At 56.6% G+C, this 22,500-nt stretch overlaps 3 protein-coding genes across 3 annotated transcripts in view; 2 read left to right on the top strand and 1 right to left on the bottom strand.

Annotated features, from left to right (window-relative positions):
* Positions 1 to 368: 368 nt before the first annotated feature.
* On the top strand, positions 369 to 2,345 carry PTSG_07553 (uncharacterized protein). Its single transcript, XM_004991293.1, has one exon. It carries the CDS (start codon positions 696 to 698, stop codon positions 2,034 to 2,036), a length of 1,341 nt encoding a protein of 446 aa, XP_004991350.1. The 5' UTR covers positions 369 to 695; the 3' UTR covers positions 2,037 to 2,345.
* A 159-nt stretch (positions 2,346 to 2,504) lies between these two features.
* PTSG_12605 (TK/ABL protein kinase) lies at positions 2,505 to 15,941 on the top strand. Its single transcript, XM_004991292.1, has 21 exons — positions 2,505 to 3,528; positions 3,974 to 4,739; positions 5,014 to 5,552; positions 5,763 to 5,862; positions 6,167 to 6,231; positions 6,398 to 6,578; positions 6,797 to 6,981; positions 7,241 to 8,093; positions 8,301 to 8,355; positions 8,559 to 8,606; positions 8,876 to 10,021; positions 10,463 to 10,904; positions 11,162 to 11,210; positions 11,424 to 11,562; positions 11,807 to 11,940; positions 12,179 to 12,254; positions 12,431 to 13,077; positions 13,316 to 14,312; positions 14,511 to 14,598; positions 14,812 to 14,827; positions 15,074 to 15,941. Exons 1-21 carry the CDS (start codon positions 2,651 to 2,653, stop codon positions 15,545 to 15,547), a joined length of 7,878 nt encoding a protein of 2,625 aa, XP_004991349.1. The 5' UTR covers positions 2,505 to 2,650; the 3' UTR covers positions 15,548 to 15,941.
* PTSG_07550 (TK protein kinase) overlaps positions 15,778 to 22,500 on the bottom strand; it is a 12,501-nt gene continuing 5,778 nt past the window's right edge. The window contains exons 10-23 of the mRNA XM_004991291.1: positions 22,204 to 22,289; positions 21,644 to 21,905; positions 21,332 to 21,445; positions 19,497 to 21,116; positions 19,272 to 19,329; positions 18,857 to 19,134; positions 18,453 to 18,572; positions 18,204 to 18,287; positions 17,941 to 18,018; positions 17,563 to 17,747; positions 17,320 to 17,416; positions 16,883 to 17,133; positions 16,630 to 16,669; positions 15,778 to 16,418 (exon numbers count right to left, since the gene is read on the bottom strand). Of these exons, the coding sequence (XP_004991348.1) occupies positions 16,405 to 16,418; positions 16,630 to 16,669; positions 16,883 to 17,133; positions 17,320 to 17,416; positions 17,563 to 17,747; positions 17,941 to 18,018; positions 18,204 to 18,287; positions 18,453 to 18,572; positions 18,857 to 19,134; positions 19,272 to 19,329; positions 19,497 to 21,116; positions 21,332 to 21,445; positions 21,644 to 21,905; positions 22,204 to 22,289 (3,287 nt within the window). The 3' untranslated portion in view covers positions 15,778 to 16,404. The remainder of the gene's footprint in view (positions 16,419 to 16,629; positions 16,670 to 16,882; positions 17,134 to 17,319; positions 17,417 to 17,562; positions 17,748 to 17,940; positions 18,019 to 18,203; positions 18,288 to 18,452; positions 18,573 to 18,856; positions 19,135 to 19,271; positions 19,330 to 19,496; positions 21,117 to 21,331; positions 21,446 to 21,643; positions 21,906 to 22,203; positions 22,290 to 22,500) is intronic.

The raw sequence follows: 22,500 nt of genomic DNA, 5'->3' as shown, positions 1-22,500 counted from the left end.
TCAACGCATCGAAGACAGAGAGTGTCACAACAATAATGGCAAAGAGATAAATGGCGCGCGCCACAGCGGTACCAACAGTACATCGTCACAACCACAGCTGCCACAGCTGCCACAGCTGCCACAGCTGCCATAGCTGCACTGTGTTCTCTCACCTGACCAGGCAGCTTAAAGTGCGCTGCCGGTGGCGATGTCCGTGCCGTGTTCAAGGTCACAACTATCACAACTATGTCTGGCACAACCTCTGGAATCACAAACGTTGCGTTGGCGTTGGAGAGGTGCGGTTGTTGGCGCAGCGTGCAGATGGATTTGATGCAGCAATCATCAAGCAAAGCAAAAGAATGCGAAACGTTTTTTCACTTTTGTCATGTTGTGAATCTTGCAGACGACAGACGACACACAAACACATGCATGTTCATGGATTGTGGGGAGTTGCACGAAGGACCGCCAACCAGCAACAATAAACCCCACCAGCAACACAGCGAGAGCACTGCACACGAACGGCAACTACCGATCCAGCAACACAGCACACATCAACAGCGTGCAAGGAAGAAAAGCTCGCCTTTGACAGAAGGAACTGTTGGCTTGCTGACGACACCATCTAGCCATATACATTTATTCGCTCTCGACGGTTCTGCCATCGTCATCAACATCAGCACTCAACGCACAGCCGCAAACAGCAGCACCGAACAGCAAAGATGAACAGCAACACAAGCGCAAGCAAGTCTTCAGCGGCTGCGACATCAAAGCAGCACAGTCAGCATGGCAAAGCAGCAGTCTGCAGGAGCGCAGCCGTCGTGGGCGGTGGCGTGGCTGGCTTAGCGACTGCCATGGCACTGCGACAGGTTGGCGTGGAGGTGGTGGACGTGTACGAGGCGTACGACGTCTCTGCCGGCGTGGCGATTGGTGCGTGGCTCACCATCGCCGTCAACGGCTTGGCGGCCCTGCGTGAGCTTGGCCTTGACAATGCCGTCATGCAGTGCGGCTTCCCATCGGAGGAGATTGAGTTCCACAGCGGCAGCGGCAAGCACCTGGGACGGATCCCAATCGGCGGCACCCTGGACGACGGCACCGTCACATGCACGCTTCGCCGTGCGGATCTCTACCGCGTGCTGCTGGAGGAGGCCAAGCGACGCGGCGTCAATGTGCACTCGCGCAAGAAGCTGGCCCGTATTGAATGGCAGACGACAGCGGACGGCACAGAGACCAACACAGCGTCCACCTTGACCTTTGAGGACGGCTCGTCCGTTCCTGCCGCAGACCTGGTTGTGGGCGCAGACGGCATCCACTCTGCGGTGCGCCAGCACCTCAACGCAGACAGGCAGGTGCAATCTCGGTTCATGGGCATGGGCAACACGGGCGGCTTCCTGCCGCACGAGGTTGTGGAGAGCGTCATGGACGCGCGCACGAAGCAGGAGCTCTCACGCGGCCTCTACCGCATGCTCTTTGGCTACAAGTGCTTCTTCGGCTACACGGTGCACCCTGACACGGGCGACGTGTGGTGGTTTGCCAACCCTCCGCTCGACCACCCCTTGTCAAAGGAGGAGGCCAAGGCCGCGGACTGGCGCGAGCGCCTGGTGACCATGTTCGCCGATGACGCCGGGCCCGCGGCAGACGTGATCCACAACACGCCCGAGCACATCACCGTTGCCAGCCAGTACGACCTCCCGCACGTGCCCGTGTGGTACCGGGGCAACGTGGTGCTGCTTGGCGACGCTGCGCACGCGGCATCGCCGTCGTCCGGCCAGGGCGTGTCGCTCGGCGTAGAGGACGCGGTGGAGCTGGCGCGCTTTGTGCAGTGCCAGACCACGGTGGCAGATGCCGTGGCCGTCTTTGTGGCGCATCGTCGCCCGCGCGCGCAGCGCGTTGTTGAGTATGGGGCACGCATGAGCAGCCAGAAGGTGCCTGGCCCCATTGGGCGCTTCTTCAGGGATCTGATCATGCCGTGGATCCTGTGGTTGGTCAAGAACCAGACGCAGGACTGGCTGTTCTCCTACCGCGCACGCATCGCAGAGAACACTGAAGAGGCCACAAAGTAGGGGTTGACATTGTGAGGGGTGGGGGGCGAGGAACAAGGGAGAAACCACCGATGACAGTGCGAACTGGACCAACGACGGTACGAACCGGTGGCAACTGCGTTTGGGTCCAAGCAACCCCACGATCCATCAAGCCACAACACACACACACACACACACACACACACACACACACACACACACACACACACACACACACACACACTGCTTCACTTGTCGTTGTTCCAGTGACAACCAAACCAAAACGTTCACGAACAGCCACGCCTTCGTTACGCATGCACATGCTGTTGCACATACATAGAGAACTGCCTGTACACATGATGTACAACAGCAAAGGCACACAAGGAGGTGGAGAGCACGATGAACAAACAGAGAGGTCAGGCAGCGAGGGAGTGGAGGAGAAGGTCTGCATGCCCTCAGCGAGGAAGGACCACTTGACGGAAATTTAGCGATGATGCCAATCAAAACTCATCAACCGCCACCACACCACAACGCGACAGCCACAACAGCGCCTCTCCTTCACCACCCCATTCCACCCACCACCACCATCACCCCAACAATCATCGGTCCTCTGAAGCGACTGTAGTGTGCTCTTGTGCTCTTGCTCACACACTGCGATGGCACGGCAGCGGTGTTTGCTGTGGCCGCTGTCATCGCCATGCCGCATCACCGCCTCCTGCGTCCACCTTCTCTTTGCTTTGCTTCTGCTGCTGTTGAGCGCACCGGTTCTGACGCCCGCACAAACCACACCCATATCCACAACTGCAAGTGCAACTGCAACTGCAACCACCACCTCGAATACGACAACGACAACAACAACTGTTGCGTTTTGGCACTGTGCGAGCTCGACATGGCCCAACGGGGATGAGGATACGCTGGGAGTGTTGGCTGACATGGCGCTGAAGCACGTGCTGGCCGATGAAGCCACGTTGGTCAACACGGTGGACATTAGTGTGCGGCGTGCAGCGGCGTGGTGGCGTGACGCCGACGCGCAGTTTGGCGGATCTTCGCCAAACATCATCGTCTTAGCGTGCCCAGAGATCCCTCTGCGCTGGCAGCTGCTGCTTGCCGACTTGCTCGTGGGCAGCAGCAGCAGCTCCTGCGCGCTGGAGACAATGGGCGCGGACGTGGACGTGGCGCATCTCGTGCCGTCTGTCTGCTTCTTCACCCTGCGAGCGGATTTCACCTCCATCGCCGACACCGTGATTCGAGCAGCCTCTCCGATCCATCCCGTGTTCATGCTGGTGGACGACAACCAAGTGGAGGCTGTCCTTGACATTCGGCGCACCATCCTCGCCGAAAGCAACAACGATGACGACCCAGAGGTTCCCAAGCGTGACACCACCATGCCCATCGTGCCAGTCAGAAACTCGCTCACCGAGACGGTCGATGCCCTGGTCATGTCCGTACCAAGTTCCGTTGTTCTGCTTGCTCGCCCAAGCGCCAACCGTGCTGCCCACCTCAACATCGTCGCCACCACCCTCGATGCCAACAAGTCCGTCTTGTGTGTGTGTGTGTAGTGTGTGTGTGTCTGTGTGTGTGTGTGTGTAGTGTAGTGTGTGTGTCTGTGTGTGTGTCTGTGTGTGTGTGTGTGTCTGTGTGTGTGTGTGTGTGTGTGTGTGTGTGTGTGTGTGTGTAGTGGAGTGAGTACACGTGTGTGTAATGTGGGTGTTCGTTGGGGTGCAAAAAACCCCTGTGTGTTGTCGCCCCTGTTGTCCACCCACCCCTGTCCCTCAATATACCTGGGTCATGCGTATATCCGCAGTCCCATCTTCCTGTGCATGCATTATCTCACCCACACTCGTTCATGCAATCGCACACACACACATACACACACATACACACACATGCACACACACTCACACACGCACACACACACACACACACACACACACACACACACACACACACACACACACACACACACACACACACGACAGGGTGACGCTGGCTGTCCTGGCATGGAGTGAGCTGGACATTTTGAGGAGCGTTTCGGTATCACCCAACACGTGCTCGGTTCATCTCTTCGATATCGACTGTAGCCTCGCAGAGAAAGCGACGGCCATCTTGCGCGTGCCCGTGCCTGCAAGCACGAACCCAAGCGCGCCAGAATGGCAACAGTTCCTTTCACAGTTGCTCTCTGATGACGAGAGGGGCAACGCATCCACATCCGCCACGGTTGCTGCCGCATGGGACGCGGCACAGATTATCCAGCAATCCATCACAGCGACAGCACAAGATGACCGCCCAGGAAGCAGCGGTCGCTTGCAGTTTGTGCTCAACTCCACTGGCTTTGATACGACATTCACAGGCCGCGTGCACCTCCGCACTCTCCCCTCCTCGTCATCGTCATCATCGTCATCGTTTCCGTCACCACTGGCAGCCGTGCCCTCGGCCATGTGGATTGCCACAACAGCCGCCTGCGCTCTACCAGACGCAGGCGGGGTGTGTGCCGCGCAATTCAAACGCACGTCTGTTAACGCCACAGGCACAGCACTGCTGTCGTCGACGCTTGCGCTGTTGCCGCAGCGGCTTGTGCTTCGTCTGGCTGTGGCGCTACCACTGACTGTGCCTGGGTACAGCACTGGCCGCAGTGCAGAGTGGCGGGCGGCAATCGACGTGGCAGCAGAGGGGCTGGGCCTCACCAACAACGGGCTCGTCACCATCAAGACAACCGTCTTTGACACCAACGCAGACTGCTTCCAGGTTTGCGGGCGTTGGGAGAGGGGGTAGGGGATGGTCGTGTGGGTTTGTGTTGGTATTTTTTTTTGTGTTGTAAGAGTGTGCGCGTGCGCTGATGTTATAATGATGGCAACATGTGATGAGATTGCCCTTCCTCTTTGCAATATTGTGAACACTCATGCATATTCATACATATTCATACATGTACGTATACGCACGCACACACTCACTCACACACACACACACACACACACACAAACACACACAAACACACACAAACACATACACACACTCACAGCTTGGGCGCACGATTGGGCAGCAGTCGTTCCACGCGGTGATTGGTGCCGTGCGGTCGTCGTGTTCTGGTCCGCTCTCCCTCGGCCTTCGCCCATATGGCGTTCCTCAGGTCTCCTTCGCATCCACGGCCCCATCCCTCTCCAACACCACGCGCTACCCGACGCTGTTCCGCATACCGCCGTCCGACCTCCACCAGGGGCGTGTGCTTGAGCTGCTGTGTCGCCGCTTCAACTTCACGCACGTGGCCGTGCTCATGCAGGACGACACATACGGGCAGGGCCTCGCTGCTGCGTTTGCAGACGCGTTCCTCGCCAACAACGGCACCATCACATTCAGGGGCACCATCCCCGCAGGCGACCAGCCCCACTCGCTGTTTCGCGGTCTCCTGCAGCAGGCGCGCGCGTCCGGGACCAGCGTCATCCTCACGTTTGCTCTGCTGGTCCCGACACGACAAATGTTCGCAGCGGCCGAGGAATTGGGGATGCTGGGGGAGAACTGGGTGCATCTCACCGTCGACGCAAACACGTTTGCAAACACCGCGTAAGCTCAAAGCACCGCGTTTGCCTTGCATCGGCTCTGCTTTTCCTTGGCCTCGTGGCTCAAATGTACCGATGGAATTGTGCGCATGGCGTGATTCTGCTTATGTGTTGTGTGCTTCTTCGTTTGTGATCAGGCACAACGTCATGCTTCCTCACATCCCATACAACACAACACACACACACACACACACACAATCGATTCATGAAACAGGGCGGAGGACACGGTGATTGATGGTGTGGTTGGGGTGCGTCCACGCACTGGTGCTGGCGCTGTCTATGAAGGCTGGCTTAACTACACCAGCGCTTCAGGCGTACGTAATGGCTGCACATGCCTTGCTTGTTATGCTATGTTTGTGTTTCGCATGAGAAACACTTGACGTCCACACTCACGCACACGCCATCAATTGATCTTGTGCTTCTCACGCTTGTGTTGCTCACACCGTTGTGCATGCACGCATACACCTTCTCCCTCCCTCTATGTGCGTGCGTGCGTGTGTGTGTGTGTGTGTGTGTGTGTGTGTGTGTGTGTGTGTGTGTGTGTGTGTGTGTGTGTGTGTGTGTGTGTGTGTGCGTGCGTGCGTGTGTGTGTGTGTGTTTGTGCGTGTGTGTGCACAGGTTGGAGAGGCATTTCGGCGCCGCTTCTCGCTGCCCACCGGTGATGGCGGCTTCAACCCAAACACGTGAGTGATCGTGTTGTGGCACTACCCCGAGTAATATTTTTTTTTGTGAATTATGCAAGTCGTGCTTCACTTGCACACCGCTCTCACTTGCGCGCTTCCACCTGCACACTCACACGCTCACATGCGCTCACACGTTCAACCTGCATTGTTTCACACACCCTTTCAGTTACGTCCCCCACAGCCTGGATGCGGTGCAAGTGCTGCATGTTGCTGCAACGCGTGCTGTGGAGAGCAAGGCAACCCTCTCCACCTTCCCGTCGGTCTCCCTCGTGCGCACGAGTGTTCTCCATGAGTTACAGGCCATGACTGACCCTGCGCTCGGATTTCGCGGATCAACGAGCTCGAACGTGCGCCGCAACCACTGTTGCATTGCTGGATACTTGTGTGTGTGTGTGTGTGTGTGTGTGTGTGTGTGTGTGTTTGTGTGTGTGTGTGAATCTTTCTTTGTTTAAATGTGGGTTTGTATGTGCATGAGTGGACGAATAATGCCTTGTTGTTCTGCTTGCACTCATGCAGCACACACACACACACATACACATCACGTCTGCGCATGGCATCAATGCAGGTGTACTTCTCGCCCGAGGGCGATGGGCGCATCGTGTATTCAATTGCAAACGTCGCCGACAACCTCCTCCTTGGCGTTGGTGTTGCAGATGAGGTCGAGTCGCGTCTGCGGCTTTCGCTGCAGCAGCCAATTGTCTGGGGTGGTGGGAAACCTGTGCCGCCATCCACATTCTCCGTCGTCAGAAGGTATGCTGGAGTATGTGTCTGTATGTGTGTGTGTTTGTGTGTGTGTGTGCGCGCGTCTGTATGTGTGTGTCTGTATGTGTGTCTATATGTGTGTCTGTATGTGTGTTTGTGCATCTGTGTGTGTCTATGATGGAGTGGGAAAGCAAGACTGTCGTTGCACCGCCAACACGTGCGCAATCACTACGTGCGAGTTCATCTGTCTCACAACCTACCATCACCACCACCATCATCAATCACCCCCACCCTCCCCCTTTCGAAGAACCATCACGGTTGCGTGCCTTGCGCTTGTGGATGAGAGCGAGCTTGAGGACGAGTTGGCAGCGGCCTGCACGTGGTCCGCGGGTATCGTGTCCAACCTCAACAACATCGACGTCACCGCCAGCATCATCACGCGTGAGACGGTGCTTGGTGCAGAGGAGGCAGGTAGCGCCCACACCTCGCTGTTGTCGCTGGAAGCACACATGCGGTTGTGCAACAGGACGCAGGAGTATCTTCTCAATGCCACGCTTGAGAAGGATTTGGTGGCTGTTGTGGGCGTTGTGCCCTCGCTCTGTCAGCAGGACTGGGCGCCGCAGCTCACCCTCTTGGGGCTGCCGCAGTTTGTCGTGTCATCCTTTCCTCGCCTCAACCCTTCACCATCAACAACACCGCCAACAGCGTCACAGTCGTCACAGCAAGCGGGCACGGGCAACAGTACAAGCACAACGGGTAGTGGTGGTGATGACGATGATGATACCAGTGGTGTCGGCGGTGATGGTGGCTTCAATGACGCAGGCGCCAATGACGATGATGGTGCGACGCGCCAGTCGCCGCTGTTCCTGCTCGATGGCAGCGCGCATCTTCACATTGATCAAGTGCTCCTCGTCCTGCGCAACAACAACTGGACCCGCTTCTCTGTGCTCTGCCACAATACCCTCGTGCCGCACACGCAGGAACTGATGTCAGTCGCCCGCAACCACGGCTTCAACCCGCTCGGTTTCACACCGGCGCCAGAGGCCGCCACACACAACAGCACGGCACTGCAGCTCCTGATGCAGCGTCATCGCACCCTTGACGCAAGCATCACCATCGTCCTCGCTCCCGACTTTCTCCACGCGGACGCTTACTTGCGGGTGTGTGGGTGCGTGTGTGTTGTGTGTGTGTGTGTGTGTTGTGTGTGCTTATGTGTGTGTGTGTCAGCTTTGCGGTTTCTGCTCTTTGTGTTGTATTTGAACTTGCATCGTCTGCAGATGCTTTGCCCTCACGAAGTCCTCATTGTTGCCATCATTCTCACCTCATATGACCACCTCAACTGCACTTTGTCGCTTCTCTGTACTTAGGCTGCAGAACGTGCCTTCATCACGGGCGAAAATTGGGCGTGGATCCTCGCTTTTGGTAAGAAGCAACTGCTTTGGTCGGCATGCTTGCAAGCAGCAAATACATTGATTCCCACGGCCTGCACAACCCTTTCTTCTTCAACTGCTATCAGCAACATACATTGTCCGCAATCACAATCATACACGCGTCAACAATTTACACGCACTCACGCACAAACACACACACACACACACACGCATACACGACGTGATGCTGCGCAGGGAGCTGGCGTGGCATCCACTTCAGTCGCACTGTCACCTTTCGCGATGGTGCGTGTACATGACATGTACGCTTGCTTCTGCTGGCTTTGTGTGCTGACCCGAGTTAACGTCTTGATCGCCGCTAGACCAGTGCTGGTGATGTTATGCTGTCCATCGCATCAATTCCACCACCACCACAACAACAACAACAACAACAACAACAACAACAACAACAACCAACACACACACACACACATCCGAACACACGCATGGCGCTAACTCCCAACCCCCAACTTGCTCACATCTCAACACACACGCGTGTACGCCACCATGCGCAGCTGTTGTTGTGCTGAGTCCGCCTTCAGGCAGCGGCATGGCATTCCAGAACTTCCTGCCGAGCACGTCCACGTCTGCTGGGCGCCTCTTCTCCTTCTCCTTCCAGTCAGCGGGGATTGCAGGCGACATTGGGCCCTCGCTGCTGTCGCTTCGCGTGCATGACGGCATGCTGGTGCTGGCCCGAGTGCTTCAGGATGCAGTGGAGCGTCGACTGATTGACTACCGCCAGTCCCCTGCTGACCTCCGCGCTGTCATCGTGCACGAGACAAATGCCGCCCTTGACAGCAACCACAAGCAGCAGAACTGCGATGAAGACGGTGGTTTGGGTTTGCAGCTCACGTCTGGCCTGTGTGTCTCGCGCGCAGACAACTTTGGCCGCGTGCACGACGTGCACACGACTCCCACAGCCAGCGCCAACAGCGCCAACAACATCAACACCACCCACACCACCACCACCCACACCACCACCACCCACACCACCACCACCCACACCACCAACAGCACCGTTCACGAGCTGCCCATGATGACAGCTGATACCGTGACGGTGCTGGATCCTGGTACGCAGGTGCTGAACGTTGGTGCCGGCGTGTTCACGGAAGCAGGGCGCATTGCGGGCGGCCGCGTCACCATCAGCAAGCGCATCATATGGGGTGCTGGTGCCCTGCACCCGCCCAGCGATGTGCCCGTGCTGGTGGCGGAGGTGCTGGTGAAGTATGTTGTCATTGCACCGCTCTCCCGTGCGCTGACGGAGCAAGAAGGGCTGCTATACGACCAGCTGGCTTCCATTTCCACCATTGTTCCGTCCCTGAACCAACTGACAGGCTTCTCCGACACGCTGACAGTCCGCATTTTGCCGGTGCGCCTCAATGTGGACGCTTGTTCCTTCCTCTCCCCGCCAATGCAGCCGGACAATGCAGCCGACATCTGGGTTGTGGTTGGTCCGGAATCATGCATCCTGTCCATGGGGCGCATGGCGCGCCGCTTCCACCAACCACTGATGGGCGTGGTCACTGCGTACGACATTGGGCTGTCGCCGCAAGACTCAAACCTGCTGCAACAATGGAGCATGCCTGCAAATGCGTCTCAGGCCGCCAACAGGCCACAGGCGCGTGACGTGACGAGCGGTCGTGAGGATAACGTGCGTGAAGGTGCTGCGGGCGCCCGTGGAAAGCCATCGCCAATGACGCAACACCGCAGATCAACAGACACTGCTAAATCACCACACACACCTGCGAGCAGCAGCAGCAGCAGCAGCCGCAAGCACGGCAACAATGAGGGCAGCAGAACCAAACGCAACAACAACAACAACAGCAACAACAGCAACAACAAGACCCTCAAGCTATCAACCATCATGCACCAGAACACCAACAACAACAACAACAACAACAACAACAACAACAACAACAACAACAACAACAACAACAACAACAACAACAACAACAACAACAACAGCAGCAGCAATGACGGCAGCAACAGCAGTGACGCTGCTGGCCACGGCGACCAATCGAGTGCGCCAGGGGGCGGGCGAGGAAGAGGCCGCCACACTCGTAACAACAGGAGGCGTGGCTTCATGCGTGTGTTGGCGGCAGTGACGCACCGCAACCGCAGCAGCCAGAGCACGACCACGGCAGCCCCCACCACCACCCCCAGATCAGCCACCACTGGCAGCGGACCAAGCAGTGGCAGCACGCTGGCAAGATCGGCATCCATGACTGGAATGGCAACAGGAAGTGGTGGCAAGGATGGCGCGAAACAAGGCGGTGGCGTGTGCAAGGAGCTTGAGGAGTTTATGCGGGAAGCGAGCGTGCTGTGTCAGATGAAGGACAAGAATGTTGTCGGTTTCATTGGCGTGTGCACGACGCTGCACCCGTTCCTCCTGGTCACGGTGTACTCTGCAAAAGGGTCACTGCTGTCTCTGCTTCGCGAGCGCAAGGAATCTCTCAATCCACTTCCGCTGTGGGGAAAACTCATGATGGCGCGCGATATTGCTCGCGGCCTGCGCACCGTCCACCAGAAGGGATTCGTGCACCGGTGGGTCTAAGGTTGTGTTTGTGTGTTTGTGTATGTGTGTTTGTTTGTTTGTTTGTGTTTAATTTGTTTGTTTGTTTATGTTTATGTTTATGTTTATGTTTGTGTTTGTGTTTGTGTTTGTTTATGTTTGTGTTTGTTTGTTTGTTTGTTTGTTTGTTTGTTTGACGGACGATGTATCCACCTTGTCAATTCGGCTTCAACTCACAATTCGCATGTTCTGCTTCATGCTCTACTTGTTTTTTTTCGTCGACGGACAGTGATATTGCTGCTCGCAACATTCTCGTGGATGAAGACTTTGTTTGCAAGGTTTGTTGGTGTGCGGGTGCACTCTGTGGTGAACAAGACCTTGGTCTTGTGGGGTTTGTGGATGCAACCATAGTTTCCTTTGTCACTTCATTTCGTGAACACACTTAGTAACCTTGTCTTGCATCCACGCACGCGCATCCGCCTACACTCATCACACCACCAACACCACCTTCATCACGAACACCAACACCACTCCGCGTCTGGACTTTTCAGGTCGCTGACTTTGGGCACGCGCGTGCGAAGACCAACGGGCAGTGCCGCGTGACGGATGATCGTGTTGCTGTTGCGTGGACCGCACCGGAAGCACTGGACACGCGCGTATTCTCCGAGCAGACAGACATCTGGTCATACGGTGAGTTGTGTGTGTACGCACGCAAGTGGTTATGTACATGTGTGTGCCGTTTATGTGTGTTTGTGTGTGGACGTGTGTGTGTGTATGTGTGTGTGTACACGTGCACGTACATGTGTGTGTGTGTGTGTTGTGACACGCTTGCTTTGTGGTTGGCAACATGTCACCTGCTGCTAATTTAATCCTCCTTCAACAACACTGGTTCCTGTTTCATCGTCCCTCCGTCCCCCCCCCCCCCCCTTGAAAGGCGTGACGGTGTGGGAGCTGTTCAGCGATGGCACGATGCCGTACCTTGGGCTCAAGAACTCCACCATCTTCCGCCTCCTGCAGAAGGGGCACCGTCTCGGCAAACCAGACGGATGCCCGCGCGACGTCTACATTGTACGATGACATGGCAATGGGGGCAGGTTCAATGGGGTTGCTTTCACACTCTTGCTGCACACACGCGCGCACGCACACACACACACACACACACACACACACACACACACACACACACACACACACTGCACACACACACGCACACACACACGCACGCACGCACACTGCACACACACACTGCACACATCGCTCATCTCACGTTCTGCGCTTGCTGGTTGACCCGTGTTCTGGTCCACAGCTGATGCTGGCGTGCTGGGCGACGGATCCGAGCGAACGACTGTCGTTTGCCGAAACATGCGACATGCTCGACACTGGTGCGTACACATAGTGAATTGGAGACAGATACAGGTTACAAAGATGTGTCCGTGTTTGATAGGGGAGAGCACAACCACGAACACTGTGACCCATGAAACTCACATAACCCTCAAACTCACACTTCAACACACCCACTCACCAACACTCCCCAACACATGCACGCAATCATACACAGCACTGCAAGGGGCGGAGGTCGCGCCGATGGTGAACGAACAGATGCAGGTTGTGGAAGAGAATGTGGAGGCGTGGTTGCGACAGAGCCAGGCCTCAGCCACCTCCAACACTGACGGTGGTGATGGTGGCGATGGTGGTGACGATGATGACAACGGTGATGGTGATGATCGCGGCCATGGGCGCACGGACGGCGAATGTGGATGCCATGAGGATAGCGGCACTGCTGGCACCAACACGGGCGAGAGCAGCGGCAGCGTGAACCGCGATGAGCTCTTCTATGCGGGCAGCGGAGGCGCACGCAGCAGCAGCACCGTTGCAAGCGAGGGCATGAAGCGCAACGCTTCCAGTTGTGTGTCCTTGCATCGCGAGAAATATCATCCCCACCTTCACCTCCCTGGCCTTCGCCATGATCTCTCACGCCGCGGCACAGCAACGCCAAAGGCGCTCTTGAACGTGCACCTGCAGATCCCAACACGCGAAAGCAACGCATCCAGTGCTGGTTCCAGCAAGCGTGGAAGTGCCGTGCAGCTGCACCCTGATGTCAAGCAATCACCGCCTCACGACTTTGATCGCCACGCATATGTGGATTTGTTTGAGACGCGCGAGACTGTTGTTGCCAGCAACAGCTCTTCACACAACGCAAGCCAGGTTGGTGGTGGAAGACTGTGCGTGTGCACGCTCGTGTGTATGTGTGTGTGTGTGTATACGCTTGTGCACAGCTGAGCTTCCTGTTTTGCTGCCTTTGTGTGCTCCGCACAACGTTTGATCTACCTTACTGGTGGTGATGCTTGTCACTTACCCTGCTGCGACGTTATCGTCCGTGTGTTCACTGCTCCTGTTGTGCGTGTGCGTGTGCGTGTGCGTGTTGCGCCATTGCGTCTGATAGCGGTCCTCTCAGGCGGTGGAACAAGAGGAGAGACACGACGCGACTTCAACGGAGGAACGCAGCGATCGCGCACAGTCGCAGCAAGTCATTCGCGTAGAGACTGAATCAGCTGATGATGATGACGACGATGGTAGCGATGATGAGAACAGCGATGGTGTTGGTAGTGATCATGATGCTGCTCGGCGTCCTGCCAGCCGTGATGATCGCGACGGACGGAGGAAGAGCAGTGTTGCCGGTACTGGACAAATTGCGATTGTGGCTGTTGAAAGCGAGGAACACAAAGACGCCAGTGACAGCGACAGCGATGAGCTGGACGTTGATGACATGCTGACAGCAACAACACCAGCAAGCAGCAGAGGCAAGCTGGACACCATTGACGAAAGCAGCAGCGATGGTGACATCAGCCGTGATGGCGAACACACGCAAGGCAACTGCAGTGGGGTGCCGAAGTCAAGGAGCCACAGGGAACAGCACCAACGCCGCCAACACGGAGTGGATTTCAGCTTCTCGCGGCACCCGTTTGTGAAGACGAATGCAGTGGTGAGCGACTCTGCTGCTTCCAGCTCCACACTCGCCAGCGTCATGTCAGTGGCTGCACTGGCCACTGCGCCTGCTGACAATGTTGCTGCGACGTCCCCTGATGATGTGGATGGCGGTGATGTGCGTGGCGATGATGACGAGTTGTCTTACGCTGCAAAGGACGCGAGGGCGAGCAGTGCATCTCTTTCACTGATGCAGATGCACACGGATCACGTCACGCCCGTGCGGTATGCCCGATCAATGCCGCATCACACGCCAGCGGCGCAGCAGAAGCAGCAGAAGCAGCAGAAACAGCGCAAGCGGCGACGAAAGCAGCAAGTGCCGACGCTTGGCAAGTCAGCAAGCGATGGGTCCATGTCGGCAAGGCCACTTTCTTCGGCAGTGGAGGTGGATACGCCCGTGCTCGCGTCGATGCTGCAGCAGACGCTGCACGACAGCTCACAACGTACGCGATCAGGTGTGTTTGGTTTGGTTTGTTTGTTTTGGTTTGTTTGTGCAGTGTTGCGATGCACTGTGGCTCCTCGTGTGTCAGAACGCACACACACACACACACACACACACACACACACACACACACACACACACACACACACACACACACACACACAGAGGTTCACTCACTCCTGTTGATCCATTTCTCTCGCAACATTCACAGGTCGGACGCTGGGTCCTCGCCAAGCCACCGTCGCCAAGTTGATGGCCGCACGAAGCAGAATGACGTCCAACATACCCCTCACCAGAGCGTGAGTGCATTTCTTGCGCGTGTGGTTGTTCGTGTGTGATATACTTTTTGTGTTTTGCACGTACATGATGGACATGAGAGATGGGAGAGGCTTGCATGGACCACTGATATGAGATCTGTGTCATCGTGTGACTTGACGTTTTGTTTCTCATGTAATTTGTATCTTGCTGGTTCTGCTCCCCCTCGGCTGTGTCTTCCACGCCGCCGAATCCAGCGACATGATGGCAGAGGTGCGTCGGACACGTTGATCGTGTCAGCAGCTCATTGTACATCATGCGCATGTATGCACATTGTGGTGTCCTCGTCTGCTGGAACTTGTCGAGCCCGCCCCCTCCACCTCCAAACCACACCGCCACCGTTGCTGAGTGTCACTACAACAATTAAACACACCCAATACATGCTCGCACACGTGCTCACACATCCTTACACGCGTGCTCGCTCGAACACACACGTGCACACATGCACCGATGTGACAGCTGGAGATGACGGCCTTTGCGAAATCGGACGACAGCACGGAAGCGCGGCGGCGGCGGATCTCTGGTCCGGAATCGCCAATCATGATGGAGAGACCAGCGCTTGCACGCATGCAGGACTGGATGCGACAGGCAACTCTGAAGGAGGAGGAGGCGGAGACAGAGGATGACGACAGCAACAACAATGGGGACAGAAACGATGGTGGTGTGCGTGACAACGGTGGTCGGGATGGAGGAGGTGATGTTATGCCTGGCGAGGCAAATAGCAGCGAGCGCAGAGAGGAAGCAGAAGTAATCGAGATGAACGAAGTGTTTGACATTCAGAATACACCCAACGGCAAGCCCAACAGCCCTCAGCAACAACAACAGCAGCAACAACAACAACAGCAGCAGCAACAACGCCGCCAGCCCTCTCCTCTGATGCAACAGTTGAATGAGAGCGCGCTGTCAACATCGTATCAGGTGTCCCTGTGCTGAGGAGCCGATCATGCTGGGCGTGTCGTAGTTGTTGTGGTGGTGGCAGTCACAGCAATGGTGGTCGTTACAGTGGTGGTCGATGCGTTAGTGTTGTGTGCCTGCATCGTGCATTGTATCGCCACAGCATGTTGTTTTGTTCCGTAAATGCTGTGCATTGATTCCTTTGGCCATTAGCGCGTCTGTTGTTGGCTGGCTCACATGAGACAGCGCCTGTTGCTTTGATCTGTTACTGCCTGTTCTGTTTCAATTTTAGTCCGTAGAAATGTGATAGATGATGCTTGTGCTCTGATGTTTTGTGGTGTGCTTGCTGTATTGTCACACATGCCCCCTTACGTTTGACAAGCAGGCAAGCTGGTAGTAACTGCCCCCTCCTTCAAATACAAGCAAAAGCGAATTCGCATCCACGCAACCAAAACGAGTCTGTTGTATTGTGTTGTTGGACACTGGAGGCAACAAAACTCTGGTCTTGTGCGTCTTCGAGAACAGCAGTTTGGGAGAGGAGGGGGACCTATCAGACAGAGCGGAGACAAAGCAAAAGGAAGCTAACTTGGACCTTGATCTTGAAACGGGCGGCTAAAGACACATGAACCCGACAACATATGAAGTCAATTGTTGAAACGGGCGATGTGAGATGGAAAGAAGGCAAAAGGAAGACCGGAAGACCGACGGAAGATTGGACAAGGTGATGAATAGAAAGATAAAGTTGATGCACCATGTTGGTGATTGGAGTGCGATCGGGTTGTGGTGTGATGTGACGTGGTGCTTGGCAATGGACAATGAAAACGCCCCAACAAAGCGTGTGCTGTTGGCTGGTTGGTTGCTTGGCAACCGGGAGGGCTGGACTTCCATCGTGCCGGCTATGCGCTCGTTTCTGTGTCGATGTCAATGTAGCAGATTTTGAAGTGTGGGCGTGTGAGCAGTCACGAAGGAATCCCACAGCAGCAGTGAGTGTGCGTGTGTGTGTGTGTGGGGGGGGGGGTGCTGGGACAAGGGTTCGGGCGAATAACATGAAGAAGACAATATCATCGTATGGGGAGAGGGTGTTGTATGTGTCATCTCAACGTTGCACAGCACGCACTTACCCGCCAATTCCGCAAGCTCTTCGCCAATGTCCACCAAAACCTTTGGAAAATAAAACCACGCAGGCGAGGTGATGAGAGGATGAGGTGGGAAAAGAGGACAACAAGTGACAGACCCACAGCAAACGACAACACGGACGAAGAAATGTCACCGTCACACAAATACACAACGTCAAGCACACATACACACGCACACACACACACACACACACAATATCATGCACACACATACATACACACGCACACACACACACACCTGGTGGACCATGTGCACGGATGGCCGGTCTGCACGATTTGCCTTCCAGCAGTCCACCATGAGCTCCCACAACTCATCCGGGCACATGTCGGGCTGTGTCAGCCGCTCGCCCCGCTGTACACTCGGCAACACATCAGCAACGTTGCGAATGTGTGCGTACGGCTGCGTTTTGCAGTTCATGAAAATCTCCCAGAATGTGACTGCGAGTGCCCACACGTCACTCGCCAGCGAGTACTTGCGGCTCACAGTCTCTGCAGGGCGTGACAGTGGCGGTGGCGGCGGTGATGGTGGCGATGATGTGGTGATGAGATGCGAGCAGAGTGTGTAGCAGCACGTCGACTAGACTATGGAGTGCGTGCAAGCGTCAGGTACACGCGCACGCGCAGAGATGCACAGACAGACACACAGACACAGACACACACACAAGGCGTTGGCACCTGGTGCAGCCCAGCGGATGCGGGTGCGGAACATCTTGCGAAGATGGGGCATGTTCAGGGCATTCGCGGCGGCGCGCTGCAATGGCGCCAGCGACAGCTGTTGTTCGGGCACACAGTGGCGAGGAGTGAGAGATGCACATGACAATCAGGGGAGGAGAGACGAGAGCAGAGGTGAAATGAAGACTCCAAAGACACACACACACACACACTCAAATACACACTCAAAAGCACACACACGCACACCTTGATGGTTTGGCCGTGGATGAAGAGCTCCTGCGACCAGATGTTGCCGTGCACGATGCGCTTTGACGAAAGGTACTCAAGGCCACACGTTGCCTGCTGCATGATGCTCAGGCGGCGATGCAGCGGAGTGTCGGGCCGGTGCGACAGGAACGAGTACACGCTCCCGCCGGGGGCATAGTCCATCACTGGTGGTGTGACGGGATGTGGTCGTGTGTGGGGTGCGATGGGGATGTAATGGTGGGCAGAAGTAACAAAGGGGCGTTTGAAAGGGTCAGGAGTGAGGTTGTGATGGCCAAGGAAGGACATGTTGCGACAAAAAGTGCTGGACAGACTACTTGCAATGGTGTGCACAGAGTGCGCCGTCTGTGCTTTGCGTACCGAGCACAGGCGGAGCGCTCATGCACATGCCGTAAATGACACACAAGTTCTCGTGCTTCAAGTCCAGTATCTCGGTCACTAAATCGCGGAGGGTTTGCGAGTGCGTGTGCGAGTGTGAGTGCGCGCTAGTGTGTGAGCTTGCGAGAAAAGGAGTAGATCATTCACGTGCATTCACGAGGGGCAGGGGCGGGGAAACCCCCATGACAGCAACAACAATAACAAAAGCAGCAGCAGCAGCATCAACAGCTGGCGGCAGGACGCACGCTGCTCCTCCTTTGCGAGGTTGGCGACGATGTTGGGCAGGATGGCAGGCGTCTTGAACTGCAGCGCGCGGACGGTCATCGGACCTGTGCAGTCGGCATTGGTGATGAGAACAAACACGAGGCAATCAACAGGGTGGTATGTGATATGCCTCAATGCATGCTCACACACGTATGCACACACACACACACACACACACACGTCAGCGCACACACGCACACATGCACCAACACACACACGCACAAACGTACCAGAGTCTGATTGGAAGGAGCCGAGGTGCATGACGAGGTCTGCGCTGATTTTGCGGACGACGCGAGTGAGGGAGATATCAGCCGGCGCAATGCTGCAAAACGCCTCTGCCGCCCCTTGCTCTGTGCACACACACACACACACACACACACACACACACACACACACACACACACACACACACACACACACGTACGCACGCACGCACGGGACAAGGGTGTGAGCTCAAGGAAGAATGATAGATGAAAGCAGCATTGTAGGACATACACACACGCATCGCACCCAAATAACACCACATTTCCCATTGTTGCACAACACACACGTACACACACACGCACACATACACACACACACACATTAACAGCGCGCGCACATGTGTGTACGCACAACCCATTCACGTGCGCACCGATGGCTGCTGCTGGGAGGATGGTGCCAGTCCTGTTCATGGTGTCTGTGCTGCTGTCAAACGGACCCGCGCTGCCCGGTGTTGGCGGCAGCGGCATACGGGCGGCGGACGACATCGTGTCTGTCGGGAGCGGGAGCGGGAGTGGCGGTCGATCAGGCAGGGGCGGCTGCAGCGTGCGCGTTGGCGTGTCGTCGTAGTTGTCGTCAGGCAGCGGCATGCGGGGACGGTCCACGCTGGATGGGATGGGCGGCAGCGGCTGCTGGGCAACGCGCTCACGACTGATGTGGTGGTGGTGATGATGATGGTATCGGTGATGGATGGTGAGGGTGATGACAATGACTGGCGAACCATCAAGCTGCAATAGGAAGGCTGCGCATTGCAGGAACACAAGCAACAGAGGGGTGGTCTGACGTACTCGCTCCTGCTAGCGCGGCGGCTGTGGGCCTGGTTCTCAATCATCTCGATGATCGCCCCTGCACAGACAGACAGACAGACAGACAGACAGACAGACACACGCACATGTGAGAAGAAGTAGCACGTATTCCAAACACAGCGCGTTAAATACATACAACACGGCAAGCACAGCACGATACGGCAAACAGCAAGCATTGCATCATGCAACCGAAAGAGCATCGCATACCTTCATTCTGCAGGAAGAGCTGGTCGCCGTCGTACTTGTTCTCGCGTCTGCGGTTGACGCCGAGAACAATCACGCCAATCACAAGCGCCACACCAACAAGCACGCACACCACAATAATCACAATCGTGGTTGTCGAGTCCTGTGACCCGCTGCTGGTCGGATCAGTCAGCGTGAGCGTGGTCGTGGACACCCGGGTGGTGCTGGGCATCGTTGTCGTTGTTGTTGTCGTCGTCGTTGTCGTTGCACGCACAATCTCCGGCAGTGGCGACACGGAGACGACGCTTGCCGTCACGCCAACATCGTCCAGCCAGCCGCTGGCAGCAACACCGCGCACGCCCTGGTCAAGGGCGCCTGCAATGACAATCTCATCGTCCTCGTTCCCCTCCGCCACCACCTCAATCACGGCCTGCGACGCTGCCCTCCTCATGCGCACACGCACACGCGCGCCAGCACCAGCCTCTGTGCCTCTCGTGTCGTGTGCACCCTCATTCATGCTGTCGTCATTGGTGAGGGCTGCATCTGCGTGCATCGCTGCACCGCTGCGCCGCCTGCGTGCGTTCGTGTCCGTGCTGTTGGCGGCAGCAAGGGCAACCGACCGTACATAGCAGCTGGTGGTGCGTGAGATGGACCCCGGAATGTCGCCGCACACCTCCTGTCGCAGGCGCTGCACGAGGAAGTAGTTGCCGCTGATCCGCGCCGCCACATTGCCCGCAGCGTCGCCAGCCGTCCCCGTGGTGTCGTCGTCGTCAGCCTCAACCCGCAGCTGAACAACAACAGCCACGCGTCCTTGCGGCGGTGTCGTTGGAGCAGCCGGCATTGTCACCGTCACCGCCCCCGCGCTCTCCAGTGCCATGCCTGTGCTCACACGTGCGCCCGTGGCGATGCGGTACGTGGCCCCCGGCAGCAAATCGGGCAGGCGCGCAGCGGCGGGAACACCGGACAGGCGGATCGTTTGTCCACCCGTGGTGATGTCCAGGTAAAACCCGTTGAAGGACGTGACTTGCAGGCGGGGCTCGCTACTGCGGATGATGGCGACATTCTCTGCGCGCACGCTCACCTCAGGCTGCTCAACGAGTGCACACGTGGAGAGCGCGCGAACGGTGGTAGTGGGAGTCGGGGCCGGCGGTGCTGACGACATGGACGGGCCCGCACCGGACAAGAGATGCAGCAGCCCGTTGCTGATGGCGATCATCGGCGGTACAATTTCACTCGCCACATCATCACCACCACCATTACCATTGCTGTTATCTGCACCATCATTGGGCACGAGGCGCTCGTGGGTCATCTCCTCTGTCCACGACTCGAAGAAGCGCAGACTTGTCGTAATGAACATCTGGAACCGCGTGTGCACAATGACACGCCGCATGCCCGGTGGGATTGTTGTCGTCGTGGTTGTCGTCGTCGCAGTCGTGGATGTGGCCGTAGCGTTGCCCGGGCCGGTGGTCAAGATGGCAGGCGTGGTGCTGGCGGGCGTGGTGGCATCTGTTGCGTTCTCCTGGTACTGCGTGACGTGCAGCAGGGATACGCTTGACGTGGCCAGTACCTGGTGCGCCAGCAGCTCATACTCGCCATCAGCCGTCGGCGGCCGCAGCGGTAACGTCCACTGCCGTGCTCCCGTGCCTTCGTGTGGCGGTGGTGGTGTTGTTGGTGTTGGGTTGTTGTTGTTGGGTTGTTGTTGTTGGGTTGTTGTTGTTGTTGTTGTTGTTGGTGGTGGTGGTGGTGGTGGTGGCGTAAGTGTGGGCCAAGATAAGAGGGGAATGAAAAGTGGATCGCGGCAGAGGAAAACCTCAAGTGCTTCCACGGCGTCGCAGAGCATGCAATGAATGTGTGCGTACTTAGCGTGAGGACGACGAGGTTGTCTGCTGTGGGCACGACCACAAGACTGCCGGTTGCGCTGAGAGCGCCAATGACACGCTCGTCTGGATCAAGCTGCAGCTCCCACGACACTCCTGCACAGTGCAAACAACGTGAACACAATGCACAGCAGGTGACAAGGATGTGAGTACTACAAATCACATTGACATGAATCAAAACGCGCGCAAACAGGCGCACAGTCATGTGTATACAAGTAGCAACACACGCACTCAAAGTTCTCAACACACACACACACACACACACAAACCACGAGCACCACCACTACTACTGACGTGCGAGGCTGTCTGGCATGGAGAGGACGCGATCCTGTGCGGTGTCGGTGACGGCAACAAAGACATCGCTAAAGACAAGCAGCGGCGGGCCCGTGGGCGGCGTTGGGTCAAGCAGCAGCGTCGCAACCGTCGCACCCGTACTCACGTCGAGCTTGTACAATGTGTCGGGCGTGGGCACGAACATGTGCTCGCGGGTGTTGAAGGCGGGCGGCCACGCATTCGCAGCGACAGCGAGAGCACGCGACCAGCGCAGCGTGGGCACCTGGGCGGGGGGTGTAGTGGGAATGTTGAGATATTGGCAGTGAGAACGGGGGAGGGGTGATTAGATGTTGCGTGCTAGAGGTTGGGTGTTGGGTGTGGGGACGATATCATGGTGGTCGTGATGAGACCAACGGCGCCTGCGGTAAGCTGGACATGAGGCCGCTGCGTGGTGATGATGTGATTGTCCCTGTCGTTGTACGGGGCAGAGCAAGGATGAAGCAACAACAAGGGGGAGACTCTATGCGTGTGTGTGTGTGTGTGTGTGTGTGTGTGTGTGTGTGTGTGTGTGTGTCACTGACGTGTTTAGTTGACTCGGCAATCCACGTGACAATGTGGGAATCATTTCGGCAGGAAATCAGCATCTCATCAGTCACCAGCCACACGCCTTTCAACAGCAACGCGCATGCATCATGTGTGAGCAACATTACACAGCTTCGGTGTCTTGCGAGCAGTGTTGGGCGGGAAGGGGAGAGCAACGAGTACACGCTGCTTTCGCACAGCACCACAGGTCTCCTTCGCCATCAGTCAAGGTATGACAAGAAGAAGAAGAAGAAGAAGAAGAAGAAGAAGAAGAAGAAGAAGAAGAAGAAGAAGAA

This window comes from Salpingoeca rosetta, assembly GCF_000188695.1.
Source record: "Salpingoeca rosetta unplaced genomic scaffold supercont1.20, whole genome shotgun sequence".
Taxonomy (NCBI): Eukaryota; class Choanoflagellata; order Craspedida; family Salpingoecidae; genus Salpingoeca; species Salpingoeca rosetta.
Note: the sequence above shows the minus strand (reverse complement) of the source record. Positions and strands in the feature narration are given on the sequence as shown.

Coding starts and splice junctions, on each gene's coding strand:
- PTSG_12605 (XM_004991292.1), top strand. CDS start 2,651: ATGGCACGGCAGCGGTGTTTGCTGTGGCCGCTGTCATCGCCATGCCGC. Junction 11,211..11,423: donor ATGAAGACTTTGTTTGCAAG/GTTTGTTGGTGT, acceptor TGGACTTTTCAG/GTCGCTGACTTTGGGCACGC. Junction 11,563..11,806: donor GACAGACATCTGGTCATACG/GTGAGTTGTGTG, acceptor CCCCCTTGAAAG/GCGTGACGGTGTGGGAGCTG.
- PTSG_07553 (XM_004991293.1), top strand. CDS start 696: ATGAACAGCAACACAAGCGCAAGCAAGTCTTCAGCGGCTGCGACATCA.